The sequence below is a fragment of the Gorilla gorilla genome, chromosome 16 (genome assembly GCF_029281585.2).
Source record: "Gorilla gorilla gorilla isolate KB3781 chromosome 16, NHGRI_mGorGor1-v2.1_pri, whole genome shotgun sequence".
Lineage (NCBI taxonomy): Eukaryota > Metazoa > Chordata > Mammalia > Primates > Hominidae > Gorilla > Gorilla gorilla.
In genome coordinates, this window is record NC_073240.2 from 63,721,088 (window position 1) to 63,737,656 (window position 16,569).

The following is a 16,569-nucleotide window of genomic DNA, read 5'->3' on the forward strand; positions in this document are numbered from 1 at the left end:
AATATGAGTGCTCCTGCCAATCTTGTTTTTATCCTGGCCCAGTTCCTCACGCCTGATATCCCTTCTGTACACCAGCCTTTTCCAGCGTAGGATAGGATTGAAAGTGATACCTCCTGGGCCATCACTCAACATGAGACAGAAGCCCAGCAGCCCTGCTGCCATGTCCTTCTGCATGAGGGAAGAATGCCAGCTAATTTAATCCAGTCCCTGGGAAATCTTCTCTGGCCCCATCGGAAATAACGTGCTGGGAAACAGTCCAAGGCCATTGTCCAGCTACAGCCTGACTCCAGCAGTGTGGGTAGGGATGTAGGTAGGTGCATAGTTAGCTGCTCTCCTGCTCCCAACTACTGCACTGGGAAGTGATTGAATGTCACCTCATGCATTAATCATGCATGGGAGAGAGCTGTGGGAGCTTCATTACCAACCCGCCCTCCTGTAGCCCCCATCCCTCCATCACAGGCCATCTGGATTGACACCTTGATTGATTACCAAGGGCTCCATTGTGTCTGCTGCAGCGTCACCTGACAGAACGGGGAGGGGCTGTGTTGTACCTTACCTGTCAGTCTCTGCTGGGTGTCCCCTCTTGTGGTGCACGGGCACATCACGCTGGCATATTCCGTGGAGCCCTCATTTTATGGCCAGATGTCTCCTGCTAGGATAGCATCTGCCAACCCACAAACCCACTCCAAATCCTATAGAAGGGGTTTTGGCAAAAAGAGTTCAAATTCAGCAGTTTTGATAAACCCCCAGAGAAAAGCATCCCTGGGCTGTTTCTAAGGATGGTAAATACCCACAGCAATTGGTAAATTATAAAACTCAGCCACAAAATAAAGGGCTGATGGTTTGCAGAGAAATTGGCACAGTTGGGAAAGAAAGAATACTGCCAATGATAGAGCATCCTCTTTCCAAGTATTGGTGGTAAAGAAGAAATGACAAGCTGCTGCATCCAAAGCCTTTGAAGGGAGAAGAAAAGAATTTTCCATCTTGATTTTTGGCATAGAGGGCAGTAGCCTTAAGTTTAGCAGGAGAGGAGGAAGAGGAGCGAGGCTAATATTTGTAGAGTTCATGTTTTGTGTACAGAACCTCATCAAATCTTTGCCACAGCCTCACGAAGCAGGTATTTCTGCACTCATTTGTCAGGTGAGTTGGTAAGCTCAGAGAGGAGACGTAATTTGCCCACAGCCTCACAGCTTCCATATGGCAAACCCAAGCTGTCTAATTCTGAAATCTGACCTCTCTCTACTGTTATTACACTTCCACCCTCCCCCAGGCACATTTCAGGAAAGTGGGAAACCCAAGCCTTGTTTGAAAGGATCTTAACATATTTAAACAAAATCAAAACAAGAAACTTGAGAGCAAGTGTCATTGAATAAAATTAGTTTGAATGATCTGTACTGATCTACACTTATTTAAGGGCCCCACGGGGCATTTTATACATTCAAGTATACTTGCATATACTTGAACAGAGTTTCTTGAACAAAGATCTGCTATGCAGATGAGGAAAACCAAATTCCAAAGAGATGCTCACAAATGGTAAGGGAAAGAACTAGACTTGTTTTTACTATGTAGATGCGTTTGTGTTCTGGTAGCATGCAAAGTCCCTCTTCGACATGTGAATATTAGTTATCAAAATGCACATTCTTATAAAAGAAACAGTCAGATGGCTTCTGCCCTAGTGGCCGTTGTTCCTAGTTCACATTCATCAGTCACAGAAGCTGGCATACTGTACAATCCTGAGGAACTAGTTATATACAATTAAGCTTGTTTCAGAATAGTGGGGGGGGGGGGGGGGAAATTGGAAAAACAATGTCACATTTGGGGAATTAAATGCCCATATAATCCATTACTTTTATTAAAAATATTTCTGAGCATTTATCATTCTTAGTTTTAAATAATATGGATTCTACACCACCTGCTAGAATCTGGGCTGGATACTTTTTATACACATTGATTTAATCTTTACAACAATAGTACAAAATAAATCATGTAATTCCTAGTGCTATAGGAAACTGAGGCTCGGCAAGCATAAGTAACTTGCCTCAAATTGCACAACTGGAAAGTTCCAGGGCCATCACTTGAACCATATCCGTTGATGTTGGACTAAGGGAATACATATTAGCACCTCATTAAGCCGGTTGACTTGCCTTGGGTGAATTGTAACGTCTATGAACTGCCTCATGTCTATCACAGGACAATTACACCTAGTCAATCAAATGTGTTGGAGCTTTATGAGGATTAAACGTGAGCCCATGTGGAATCATATATGAACACTGAAGTTACACACAGCCCAGGACTCCTGAGCATGTGCCTGAAGAGACATGCAAGGACGCTCATTGGAGCATTGTTTTGTAACCGCGAAAAATTTGAAGCAACCGAAATGTCCATCAGCAGGAGAATGAAGAAAGAAATCATGATGGCTGGGCACGGTGGCTCATGCCTATAATCCCAGCACTTTGGGAGGCTGAAGTGGCCAGATCACTTGGAGTCAGGAGTTCGAGACCAGCCTGGCCAACATGGTAAAACCCCATGTCGAGTTCGATCGGTAGCGGGAGCGGAGAGCAGACCAGAGAGCCCTGAGCAGCCCCACCGCCTCCGCCGGCCTATTTACCATCACACCCCAGGAGGAGCCGCAGCTGCCGCAGCCCGGCCCCAGTCACCATCACTGCAACCATGAGCAGCGAGGCGGAGACCCAGCAGCCGCCGCCCGCCCCCGCCCTCAGCTCCACCGACACCAAGCCCGGCACTACGGGCAGCGGCGCAGGGAACGGTGTCCTGGGCGGCCTCACATCGGCGGCGCCTGCCGGCGGGGACAAGAAAGTCATCGCAACGAAGGTTTTGGCAACAGTAAAATGGTTCAATATAAGGAACAGATATGGTTTCATCAAAAGGAATGACACCAAGGAAGATGTATTTGTACCCCAGACTGCCATAGAGAATAACCCCAGGAAGTACCTTCCCAGGGTAGATAGGGAGACTATGGAGTTTGATGTTGAAGGAGAAAAGGGTGGGGAGGCAGCACATGTTACAGGTCCTGGTGGTGTTCCAGTTCAAGGCAGTAAATATGCAGCAGACTATAACCATTATATAGACGCTATCCAGTCGTGGGGGTCCTCCACGCAATTACCAGCAAAATTACCAGAACAGTGAGAGTGGGGAAAGGAACGAGGGATCGGGGAGTGCTCCCGAAGGCCAGGCCCAACAACGCCGGCCCTACGGCAGGCAAAGGTTCCCACCTGACTCCATGCGGAGACCCTATGGGCGTCGACCACAGTATTCCAACCCTCCTGTGCAGGGAGAAGTGATGGAGGGTGCTGACAACCAGGGTGCAGGAGAACAACGTAGACCAGTGAGGCAGAATATGTATTGGGGATATAGACCACGCTTCCGCAGGGGCCCTCCTCTCCAAAGACAGCCTAGAGAGGACGGCAATGAAGAAGATAAAGAAAATCAAGGAGGTGACACCCAAGGTCAGCAGCCACCTCAACGTCGGTACCTCCGCAACTTCAATTACCGACGCAGACGCCCAGAAAACCCTAAACCACAAGATGGCAAAGAGACAAAAGCAGCAGATCCACCAGTTGAGAATTCGTCCACTCCCGAGGCTGAGCAGGGCAGGCTGAGTAAATGCCGGCTTCATCTCTACCAACATACAGTTTAGTCATCCAACAAGAAGAAATATGAAATTCCAGCAATAAGAAATGAACAAAAGATTGGAGCGGAAGACCTAAAGTGCTTGCTTTTTGCCCGTTGACCAGAGAAGCAGAACTATCTGCCTTATCTATGCAGCATGAGGTTATTATTTTTACTAAAAACGAAAGACGTCTCTTTTTGGTAATAACAAACGTGTTTTTTTTGTTTTGTTTTTTTTTTTTTTTTTTTTAAGCCTGGTTTTTCTCAATACGCCTTTAAAGATTTTTAAATTGTTTCATGTCTGGTCAAGTTGAGATTTTTAAGAACTTCATTTTTAATTTGTAATAAAAGTTTACAACTTGATTTTTTCAAAAAAAGCACCTGTTAATAAAGGTCTTAAATAATTTTTAAAAACCCATCTATTAAAAAAATCATGATTCATTCATGCAATGGAATATTATGCAGCAGATGAACTAGATCTTACAAGTATCAACATGGATAAATCTTGAATACAAAATCCTGAGAGAAAAAATTGTGGAATGTGTGAAATATTTGTATTAGTCTGTTCTCACGCTGCTGTGAAGAAATACCCAAGAATGGGTAATTTATAAGGAAAAGAGGTTTAATTGACTCACAGTTCTGCATTGCTGAGGAGGACTCAGGAAGCTTAAAATCGTGGTGGAAGGCACCTCCTCAGAGGGCAGCAGGCGAGAGAATGAGTGCCAATCAAAGGGGGAAGCCCCTTATAAAACCATCAGATCTCGTGAGAACTCACTCACTATCACGAGAACAGCATGGGGGAAACGACCCCCATGATCCAATTACCTCCACCTGGTCCCACCCTTGACATGTGGGGATCATTACAATTCAAGGTGAGATTTGCGTGGGAACACAGAGCCAAATCATATCAGTATTGATGTAAATTTTAAGCACACAAAAATACTATGAATTGTTTATTGAATATACACATACCAGTAAAAGTCCTAAACTCAGATGAAAAATCTACACACCAAGTTAGAATAATCCATACCTCTGAGGAGGAGGAAGGGGGATGGAATCAGGGAAGAATACAAAGGACACTACAACTGTCTCAATGATTTTTTAAATCTAAAACAAATGTGGTAAATGTTAACATTTGTTCAGTCTAGGTGGTGGGTAGCTGGGTGTTGTGTTTTTTTGTATATGTTTAAAATAGTTCATAATTGGAGAAAAGCATCAAGTGGTAAGCAACTGTGAAACATCATTATTATAGCTATTCTTTATTGTTACTGTCACTGCCATCCAGGGACCCAGGTGACAGTGCTAACCTGGAGATGGGGACACTCATGTGGGCAAAGCTGCCTGACTTACACTCAGAAAGGATTAAATAAGGGAATATCTGCAAAGGCCTTGAGCTGTGTTTGCTTCCTTCCTCTATCCCTGCCTTAATAAATAAATTAATCCCAATAGAGACCACAGGAATTATCTGTGAAAGAAACCATCCCAATACCCAACTAAATGAAATATTTCAATTATCTTAAATGAGATGATGTGTGCACCTGTCCCATATGTGATGTTCAATAGCGACAACTAGCTGGGTGTGGTGCCTCACGCCTGTAATCCCAGCACTTTGGGAGGCCCAAGTGGGCAGATCACTTGAGGTCAGGAGTTGAGACCAGCCTGGCCAAAATGGCAAAACCCCATCTCTACCAAAAATATAAAAATTAGCCGGGCATGGTGACACGTGCCTGTAATCCCAGCTACTCAGGAGGCTGAGGCAGGAGAATTGCTTGAACCTGGAAGGCATAGGTTGCCGTGAGCCGAGATGGCGCCACTGCACTCCAGCCTGGGCGACAGAGTGAGACTGTCTGAAAAAAAAAAAAATTCCAACTATTGTTCTTCCAGGGAATTAGGCTGGGCCTAAAAGAGGCATGCCATTGGCTGGGTAAAAGGCAGGTCAACTGGAACCTTATCTCATGCACTTAGCTGGCTCTCAACTTCAAGACTGTGAGGCCTCCTTGCCGTACTTGGGACGTAAGAAGGGCAAGCAGAAGATGGTTTGAGGGACTTCATGCCCCTGATTGTTTTAAATCCTCACCTTCTATTTGATGTTTTAAAAAATTGCTTTTGCACCAACCTAATATTTTAGTTAATATGAGCAATGACCATGAAGCTGCTCTGCCGGCAAGTCTGAGGCCACACTGGGGATTTCAGCACAGTGATGGAAGGTAGACAGCTCAGTTATCTGTGGTGATAAGAGACCAGGAGGGGAGGAACACGGAGATCTCCAGAGGCAGAATGTTCAGAGAACAGCAGGTAGGATCTGAAGGAAGAGTGAAAGGAGGGCTTGCCAGAGGAGTGGACACATGCGGGCAGAACATGGAGGCATTCTGAATATTCCCCCTCCTGCATGCCATATACTGGCCAGATGTACTGCCAGGTGAATAAGGCACAGGAGTGATATAGATGAGCATTGTCCAATAGAACTCTCTGTGATGATGGAACTGTTCTTTATGTGGTCCAATACGGTGGCCACTAACCACATACAGCTATTGAGCCTTGAAATGTGGCTTGTGTGACTGGGAAACTGAATTTTTGCCTAATTTTAATTAACTGACATTTAAAACGTAAACAGCCACATATAACTACTGGCTCCTGGATTAGATGGCACAGGAGAGGAAACTGACCTAAGAGTTTGATGGAAGGAAAAAGGTTGGGAAAGTTCTGGAACATAAGCCACTGTCTATAGGGGGTCAGCCTTGATCAGGCACCACCGTGAGGGTTTTCTAAGCAGCTCTGGGCATCTGAGGCCAGGAGGGGAAATTCCAAAGGAAGGAAGGTGACTAAGAAGCGTGACAGCCTTGCCAGCCCAAGTTTGTCCAGAAACAACCCTCTTCATTTAGCATCTGGAATTTGACCAGGCAGATGTAGTTCCAGGGTATGAAACTGACCTCCAAACTCTGTGCAAGCTCTGGGAGGCACATTGCTGTGCAGGAAGCAATGTGACGTGACAGTGAACATTCTTCAATGTCAGACCCATTCTGTCTATATCATGCGGTCCCACAAGCTGGGAGAATTGCTGCTCACTCCGTTGTTTCCCTTGGTCCCTGCATGTACCTCTCAATGAGCACCCCCTCTGTGATTTCAACCCCTTCCTCCCTCCCTCCCTCCTTCCTTCCTTCCTTCCTTTTTTTCTTTCTTTTTTTTTAAAAAAGTTTTGATGCAATGAAATAGAATTGATGCACAGGTCCTAAGTTTGGGGCTATGGGTTCTACATCCCACCAACTGCCTCTGTCAATTGATGTGTCTGTCATCTTTGCCTAAGATTTGTGACTGTAGCTATAGGAGCCATTTTTGTTGTTGTTGTTTTCTTCTTAGACCTATACAGGGTGTAATCTGTAGGGCATCATTGAAATCAACTTGTCCAAATCCTATATGTTACATACGGAAGAACAGAAAACCCAGAGAACTAAGAGGCTCACCGCAGCTCACCTGCCCCTGAATTAGTGGAAGGTAAGGAATTAGAACCTGCAGATGACACACCCAACCCTCCCTATCCAGGAACCACCCCTTCTTGCCTGGAATGAATCCTCCATTTTTGTCAGCTCCTCACGTGTTTCCACTGCAAAGGTGTTCTTCACCCTGCCTTCAGGGATGCAGCGTAAATCCTTAGATTTCCTCACATCGTCTTCCCTCTTCATTCAACCCCTGGGCTCCAGTGGAAATTAGGCCAAAGAAGAACCACCTTCCACTCCTGCCCTACCTCACTCTCTCCTACAACACTGATATCTAGGATAGTCCTCTCAATCTTTAATGTGCATAAGAATCTCCCTGGGATCTTGTTAAAATGCAGACGCAGAGAGTAGGTCTGGCTTGAGGCCTGACATTCTGCACTTCTAACAAGACCCCAGGTGATGCTGAGGCTGCTTTGAGGAGCAAGTCTCACGCTTTGGTCCTAAGGGCTAGAGCTGAAAGGAGCTGCCAGAGGTCAGGTGCTCCAGAAGTAGAGCTAAGCCGGCAATTCCTATAGACGGGGCCCCAGAGAAACCAGTAAGATAGTCGAGGAAGTAGAATGAGGTAGAAAGGAAGCTAAGCAAAGAGCTGGCTTCAGCTAAAATCTAACCTCAGCCTGATCCACAGGTTGCTCTGGGACATAAGTGACACCACAAAGCTGTTCCAGTGTCAGCTGAGGCAAAGGAGCTAGGTTTTTGCTTCCAGCATCAGGCAGTCATTAGCTGTGAGCTGCCCCTGGGAGAAGGACATTGCCATCCCTGGATAACGTCCAGGCATTTTCAGGGTTGGCAGCTCGCACTTGGTAAAGGGCAAGCCTCCAGAGAAGTAAACAACCATGAGCCAACAGCATGCAACACTCACAGCAGCTGGGGGCAGGTACCCCCAAGGTAAAGAGGATCCAAGCAGGCCCCCAGCAGAATCTAGCATGAGGGCCTAAAACTCTTGCAGGCCATCTGCCCAGCCCCACTTATGCATAGCAGAGATTTTAACTTTGAAAGATATGCATATGTACATGAAAAAACAGAATTAGAAACACCAACACAAAACTTTACAATGGTGATCTCAGCTTGACTTTCTTGTCTTTTTCCACAACTTTCAAATTTGCTAAAATTAACATACATTCTTTTTGTTGTTGTTGAGATGGGGTCTCAGTCTGTGGCCCAGGCTGAGTGCAGCGGTGCAATCGCAGCTCACTGCAGCCTTGACCTTCCTGGCTCAAGCGATCCTCCCACCTCAGCCTCCTGAGTAGGTGTGTGCTACCATGCCTGGCTAATTTTTGCACTTTTTTGTAGAGACAGGGTTTTCCCATACTGCCCAGGCTGGTCTTGAACTCCTGGGCTCAAGTGATCCACCTACCTTGGCGTCCCAAAGTGCTAGGATTACAGGTATGAGCCACCGTGCCTGGCCAACATGTATTATTATAAACCAATCAAAGTAAATTCACTGATAGCCCAGCTCAGAATCTTAGAAATATTTTTATTTTATTTAGTAACTTTTTATTGAATGCCTATTATTACCATTTACAGTCCTATGTGATTCCGATCAACCTTCACAGTGCAATACTAATGACAGGGCACACATCTGAAATGCAATTGGTAGCAAAGAGAAATGATAGACTGTTTAGTATGGTTTTAAGTTTGAATCTATTTTTTTTCCAAGTCTTTGAAAATTGCTTATCTACATAGCCCTTTAACTGGAACAGCCCATTCATCAACCCCTGGTTTAGTGATGTGAAATGCCAAGACACAGGTCTTGGCAAAAGGGCTAACAGAACTCAGGCCCCTGACTCCTGTTGGTTCTCAAAGACCACACAGCCTGCTGGTGCCCCATGAGCAATTTCTATGGACTTCCTTCTTTGTTTGCCCTGCCTAATTAAGCAATCAAGTTAATTGAGATTAATGGCTCGCTTAATAGGGATTAATAACTTGCCAAAAATGCCCCAGGTTTGGGAACTTACAGCAGTAGTACTGCTCGTTGTAAAAGCTGGAGATGTGGTGGCCAAGCAGAGCCCAGACCCTCCAGCCTCTCTGCTCACTTCTCAGAGGGTGCCTCAGGCCTTCAGGAAGAGATGGGATACTGGGGGGAGAGGGGGATGGGGGAGGTAAAGCTGCCACATTAGGTTGACCTTCAAAGGCCCTACAGCTCCTGCTCAGGCCACAGAAGCCTCCATTGCTGAGCCAGGCACCAAACCCAGTGCACGGGCATAGTCCCAGCTTGGTAGGCCTGGGCTCCTGGGCTCCTGGCGAGCCCTAAGGTGCCTTCCAGTTCCAACAGTCTCTGGGTCTCTGGGTTCTCAATCCTGGTTTCCTCTTAGAATCTCCTGGAGGGAGCTTTTTTAAAAATGCTGATGCCCCAGCCCTACCCAGAGTTTCTGATTTAATTGGTCTGGAGAGAGGGGAGATCCTTTTTATAAAAGTTCCCCAGGTGAGTCTTATGTGCAGACACTGACAATGAGATTGAGGAGTTTTTTTAAAGCCCAGTCCTTTTGGTGATAAGAGTGAAAGAAAGTGGAAGGAAGGGGCCAGGCGTCGTGGCTCATGCCTGTAATCCCAGCACCTTGGGAGGCCGAGGTGGGAGGATCACCTGAAGTCAGGAGTTCGAGACCAGCCTGGCCAACATGGAGAAACCCTGTTTCTACTAAAAATACAAAAAATTAGCCAGGCATCGTGGTGCATACCTGTAATCCCAGCTACTCGGGAGGCTGAGGCAGAGAATTGCTTGAACCTGGGAGATGGAGTTTGCAGTGAGCCAAGATCATGCCACTGCACTCCAGCCTGGACAACAAAGCAAGACTCTGTCTCAAAAAAAAAAAGAAAGAAAGAAAGAAAGTGGAAGGGAAGAAAGAAGGGAAGGAGGGAAGAATGGAACCAGAGCCACTGATACCAAGGGGTTTCTCAGATTGAGGGGAAGAGGGAGGGGAAGAGGGAGGGGAAGAGGGAGGGGAAACAGGACAAGCACAGAAGGAAGGAAGACAGTCCACACCAAATGGCAGCTGCCTCTCTCTTGCTTTCTGTAGGCTATGGAAGGTCATGTTTGTTTCTTCTCATTCCCAGTGGAGAAAGAATCAATGGCTTGAATTTTCTGCCCAAGGAGTCATTTTTTATCTTGGCTGATGCCCTTGAGTCTCTCAGTAGAGCCTCACAGAAGTGGGGACATTTTTCTCCTGCAGACTGCAGCCAGCCTGCACACCTCGATGCACACCTGGAAGGCTACCCCTTTGGCTTGGGGCCTCCCCTCCCCAAGTGGAGGGTTCTCTCCCTTTCCTTCCCTCAGCTGCTCAGCCTGCAGGTCTGAAGTGGGCACAAGGGCCAGACCCCAGCGGGTGCTGGACGGGCTAGCCTCGTGATGACTCCGGTTTTACAAGACCCTGGCCTTCTCCTCCTCTTCCCTCCCCACAAACGTCAAAGGCTTCACAAAACAAACATGTAGCTCGGGGGTCAGAGACCTTTGGCAAGAAGTTCTGGGCCCTCCTAGGTTGGGGACTGTGCTTGCAGGATTGAGCAGAACGGGGAAGGCTAGCTAGATCGCCACTGGAAAAAGCAAAGAGCTATCCACAAAGGGAAAGGGGAGAAGGGAGAGACGTTCCCAGAGAGTGTGGGGGGATTTTGAGAGGGGGCAAGAATGGCAGATCTTGGAGCAGCTGCCCTACTCGGATGTTGGGGAGTGGGAGCAGCTACATGGTGGCACAGAATTCTAAACATTTTGCTATGCTTGATGGATATATATAATCCCCTTAGATGTTTTTCAAAAGACAACAAACTATTCAAATTGCTTTTCAATTATGTTTGGATGTAGCTCTGCTGTTACTTCTGAATGCAACACCTTGTGAATGAAAGCTACAGTGCAAACCCAGAGGCCTCGATTTATCTGAGACAAGATTATCTACCGCCAAGGCGCACGGGAGGATTGAATTGATGATGTACCTGCAAACGCCCAGTGGCACGATGCCTGGCACAAGACGGGCAGGTGTTCACTAAGTCCAGGATTTCACCACCTCCTCCCACCTCCATCCTTCCATCCACTGACCCCAGAGAGCCATGCTTTAGCCTAACTGAACAGCACAGGGCATGTCTGTTTAAGGGGTAACTCTCACAGTGGGCATTTCAGGCCCTGGAAGCTGCTGGAGGTTTTGCGGGCAGCTGCCTCCTCCTAGAAAATGGCTTTGCGGTCAGTTCTGACCTGGTGTGGGGAGTACACTCACACCTATCAGACATCTTAGCAGAGGCTAAGGAGCAATTTACTCTGGGTGCCAACATTCCCTGGCAAGGTCAGATTCCTGATGCCCCTTTGGGGGTGTGGTCCTGCCGGTGACCTCTGTAGCTGTCCATCCGTCACCCCACACCCCAGTCCCTCACTGCTCTGGCTTTCCTACCAGGACTAGCTCTGGCCGAGCCCACAGGACTGGTGTTGCAAGGAGGAAGTGGTGAGCTACCAGGAGACACTCCAGAAACGGTGTCTGTAATTGGCCTGGAGAGAGTGGCTGTCCAGATGCAGGCAATTTTGACTTTGATGTGAGCAGAATTACAAAGAATCATAAAAAGAGCCTATGATTTGGGCTGAAACCGTGCCACGGCAGTTGAGTCCCAGCCCTGCACAGAGCTGCCTTCCCCTTCTGCCTGGAAGTCAGCCCTCCCAGCAGCCGCCCTCTGCCCTCTGCCTGGCCAGCCCCTGCTCCTGTTCACAGTTGCACTCAATGCCGCTTCTCCAGGACTCGGGGCCCCGACTTGTCCTTGCTTACAGCACCCATCCCCTCCCTCAACGCACCTACCCCCCTTTCAGTTAAATTGCTTCGGTGACTCCTCCCCTCCCTTGGTCCCCATCAGACTGAAGAGCACAAAGGCAGGGGCTGCAGCTGTCTTGCGGTGTTCACCCCAGTGTTCCAGAGCTGGCCGGGGCTGGCACGTGGTGAGCCCTCGGAGCACCTGTGTTAGATGGATGAATGAAGGAAGGAAAAACGGCTGGTTTTTTAGTGGGGCTTCTTGTATGACACCAGGAATCTAGGTGTGGGAAACCTCCTTACCAGAGGAAGATCCAATTTTCGTGAACCCTGAACCTGATTAATGTGGGGGCCCCTTTGAAGAAAAAAATTTTTTAAATAATAATTATACTATAAATTTTACAAAAACCCATGACATAGAAGGACGTATCTAGGCCACTTCCAGGACTTTAAGTAAGACACTGTACAGCGTATGTGTCATTACTCCATCCTCGGGCTCCAGGTGAGGGCAGCCCAGCATGATTCTCAGGACGCTTCTGCCAATGGCACTGCTTTAGAGCGAAGGGCACCAGCAAAGAGAACTCCTAACCCACAAGGCTCTCTCCCCTCTAGCTTCCCTTTCCTGAGCCACGGCCCAGTCAGTTAAATTGGGCTCTGAAGGGTGACAGGTTTGGGGATCAAAGACAAAAACCCATGGAGTCATGGGGCCCTAAGAGTCCCGCCAAACCTCATCTACCTATGGTCACTGCTGCCTGACATCCATTATGAGGAACAGTGATTTCTGCACAGGCCTTAGGCCTAGCTCAGGGCTCAGCTCAGAGCTTAGAGCTCTCCTCTGCAGATCTCTGGAGGAATCTTTCTCTTTCTCTGGGCAGCTCTTTCCCCTCTAGCGCTCTGCCCTGTGAATTCTAGCCACCTTGACCTCCCTGAATTCTCAACGCCGTTTTCTCAATTCAGGGAGCCCCCAGCTCTGTTTGGATTCCCCCACTGCACTGTGGCCTGCACACTTCCTCCAGACAGCAAGCTGGGATGCCTCGTTTGTGTCCCTTCTCAGGGTTCACTGTCCTGAGCCTGTTATTTTTAATATTTTACCTGTGTTTTTTTTTTCTTAGTTCTTTAAGGTGGGAGAGGGTAATTCGGTTACTGTTGTTCCATTTTGGCCGATAGTAGACATCTAGTTCACCCATATGCAGGAAATTGTCTGCCAAATACAGGTCTAGAGAACAGTTTGAATGTCAGTCATTCTTTTGATTAAAAGTGGTGTTTCAAAGAGAAGCGGCTAGTTCAGTTTTCACACCTTGAACAATCACATGCGTGCTTTTGCTCCAGAGCACCGCTGCAGCTCCCCATGATGCTTTCTGCATTGGTCCCTTCCGTCACATGGTGGTAGCAAGACTCCTGCTCCAGGACTGAGATTCCATACAATTATTTTACCATTTCATCAAGGACATTCTTAACCCATTGCCTTTTTTTTTTTAATCTTGTGAGTGCATAGCAGCGGAGAAGAACAAGACCGCTAGTACTTTTGAGGGCTGTCTTTGATTCATGCTAAGGCACCAGCCGTTTTATACTCCCCTTTTTTGCTTTTGCACCATTGGAGTGCAAGTGTCCATGCAGCACGGTATTGTTATGAAAACAGTTTTGACATCTCAACCCTCTGAGTCTCAGGGCTGCCCAAGGGTCTGTGGAACAGAAGGTGAGTGCCACTCAGTTGAGCTACCTTGAGTAACCCCCAGACTGCTGGCGATCTTCCTGCCTTGGCCTCCCAAGGCAATAGGATTATAGGCGTGAGCCACCATGCCCAGCCCATCTGTGTCATCCTTAATGCGCAACAGCTGGGTCCTGTGTACCGAGGCAGGGCCTGTCTTTGGGAAAACAACTCAAAATTACCCCATTCCTTTATGTGTGTGTGGTTTTTTTCTTTGTTTACTGGGTTTTTAAAAAATTACTAAGTAATTCATTCTGGGAAGTAATAAATGCATTTATTTTCTTCTCTGTATTTTAACTTCCTTTCTGGATTCAAAAAAATAAAAAAAATTTAAAGTATGTGCTGAGAGCTGGTAACTATTTTCCCACTCTTACTGGAGAAAGAATAATCCCATGCAAACTTTTACACATATCAGGTCCTTTTTGGAATGGAGCCATGTGTATATGGAATGAATGAATAAATCCAGACTCCCATTTAATTAATGCCCCAGAAGCACTAAGAGTACTTGCAAAGAGTCCTTTATCATAGTTGAGCTGAGAGGGGTAGTGGGGACAGGTGTGGCTACTGTATCCCCATTTCAAAGATGAGCAAATGAAGATCATTTTTGCAATCAATCCCACTTGCTACAATCCTCTCTGCTTCTAGTGCCTCTTTATGTCAGTAGCAATACCTGGAGTACAGGGAAACCACTAGAAAGCCAGATTGTGTCTTTCGACCTTCTACCCAATTCTGTCTACTTCTCTACATTTTTCTTTTCTTTTCTTTTTTTTGAGACAGAATCTCACTCTGTCACCAGACTGGAGTGCAGTGGCACAATCTCAGCTCACTGCAACCTCTGCCTCCCGGGTTCAAGTGATTCTCCTGCCTCAGCCTCCTGAGTAGCTGGGACTATAGACACATGTCACCACACCCAGCTAATTTTTGTATTTTTAGTAGAGACGGGGTTTCACCATGTTGGCCAGGATGGTCTCGATCTCTTGACCTCGTGATCCACCCGCCTCAGCCTCCCAAAGTGCTGGGATTACAGGTGTGAGGCACCGCGCCCGGCCTACATTTTTCTGTTAGTGACATGGATGTTCCCTGGAGCCACTGGAAGGAAAAGCACTATCCCAGCCTCCTTGTGCTCCCACATAGCAGTGCAGAGGTTGGCGTGATGCAGGCTAAGAAAGTGGGTGCTTCCATCACATAGACCTAGATTTAAATTCAGCCTCCACCACTTCCTCGCTGAGTGCCCTTGAGAAAGTTACTTAACCTCTTTGTGCCTTAATTGCTCACCTAGAAAAGGTATAATAATAGTACCTTGCTCACTGGGATGTTATGAGAAGTATATACGATAATGTAGGTAAAGTGCATAGCTTGGTGCCTGCACACTAAACTCGGGGCTAAGATATTATTATTGTTAATAATAATGGTATCAGGCTTTTGGTAATTCTCTAGAACAGTGGTCAGGAAATTGCTGCTGTATACCAAATCCAGCCCTTGGTCTGCTTTTATATGGCCACTGAGCTAAGAGTTGTTGTTATATATTTTTAAAATTTATTTATTTATTTTGGTTGTTACATTTTTAAAGGGTCGTAAAAAGAAGGAGAAGGAGGAAGACAGGGAAAGACCATATGTACTATCTAGACCTTTATAGAAAAAGTTTGCCAGCCTTTGCTCTAGAAGCCCAAAATGAGGAGTGTCACAGGTTACTGACACTCCACCACCACCACCACCAACATCCTCTCAAATTCACCTAAGTGTGATGTTTCCATGAAAGAACAAACAATTAAATCAACGTGGCTACCTCCGCTGGGCAACTTTCACTAAATGCCCAGGTCTAGGTGGTCTTTCCCTCTGTGAGCTTCTCCAGCTTGTGCTATCCTGGGCACTTTCTCCTTTCCCCCCAAAACAGACATTGCCCCCTGTGGACAGGGACCTCCTGAATATTTAAAATCTCTGTGTGTGGCAGGCAAACAGCAATTAGATCCAAGTGTTGATTTGTGGGGCCTTGAAGGTGGTGCGTCAGTACCACATGCTTTGCTGGTCTCCAAGGAATGCTTGTGCCCAACCCCTACAGAACAGCTGATGCCCTGAACTGACTTTACCCTGGGATATCCCCATGGCCCAGCCTGCCTCTGAGCACCTTCCCTGTTCATCAGAAACAGACCTGGATGGCAGCCCTTCCAAAAAGTGGGGGAAGGCTGGGGTGTCCTGGAGGGGAAACAACCAAGGGAAATCTGGACCATGGAAGGCAGCAAGTGCTTAGACACCTGCTGTCCCTGATTGTCACTGTGAATGGATGACCATGGGTTGAGGGCTTTCAACTCAATCCAGAATCAGTGAGTGGCCACTGGTTCTGCAAACACAGGCAAAATCATGATAAATGATTTATTAATATGACATTATAATACATGACAAAGTGATAAGACCTGTTTCTAGGCTTGGTGGCCATCATGTGTGTGTCCAGCACTGAGCTGCAAGCATGTCACATGCATTACTTCATTCAGTCCTCACAACTGCTCTTAGAAGCATTTATTGCTGATTTACAGGCTAGAAAACTGAGGCTCAGAGAATTCCTCTGGCTTATGGCTACATAGCTGATTCAAGGCAGAGGCAGAATTTGCAACCAAGTCTGTATGACCTCAAAGCTGGTTCTGAGATCACCTGTGTAGGAGACACCTTGCTAAGTGCTGAGGAGGCCTGAGAAGAGATGGAGGCCCCACCCAGAATAGCTTACACTGGGTCACAAAGACAAGGTGCACAGGGAGCCACAGGTCAGGGCAGCCCTGTCCCCAGGGAGGAGGTGGGCCTGACTCTCTGCAGGTCTGCAGGCCAGCCAGTCCTGCTGGGGAGGGGCCCAGAGCAGGAAAGCAGGCAGTATAACCTGAACTCACCCTGAACCTAGGCTGCTCAGACCTGGGCTGGCGCCAGAAATGAACCCCTTTCCCCAGGCCAGCTAGAGTGGTGTTGAAAGGGCTTGGCCTATGGCTCGGGGCTCAGGCTCAATCTACCTCTCTGGTTTTGTAACAGTGAACTTCTT

The 16,569-nt window shown here is 47.1% G+C and overlaps 1 protein-coding gene across 1 annotated transcript in view; it reads left to right on the plus strand.

Moving 5' to 3' along the window:
• The first annotated feature begins 2,655 nt into the window (after window positions 1–2,655).
• Window positions 2,656–16,569, plus strand: part of LOC115930786 (Y-box-binding protein 1-like) — a 48,318-nt gene continuing 34,404 nt past the window's right edge. Inside the window, 3 exon segments of the mRNA XM_031002174.3 lie at window positions 2,656–3,081; window positions 3,084–3,096; window positions 3,099–3,620. Of these exon segments, the coding sequence (XP_030858034.3) occupies window positions 2,671–3,081; window positions 3,084–3,096; window positions 3,099–3,620 (946 nt within the window). The 5' untranslated portion in view covers window positions 2,656–2,670.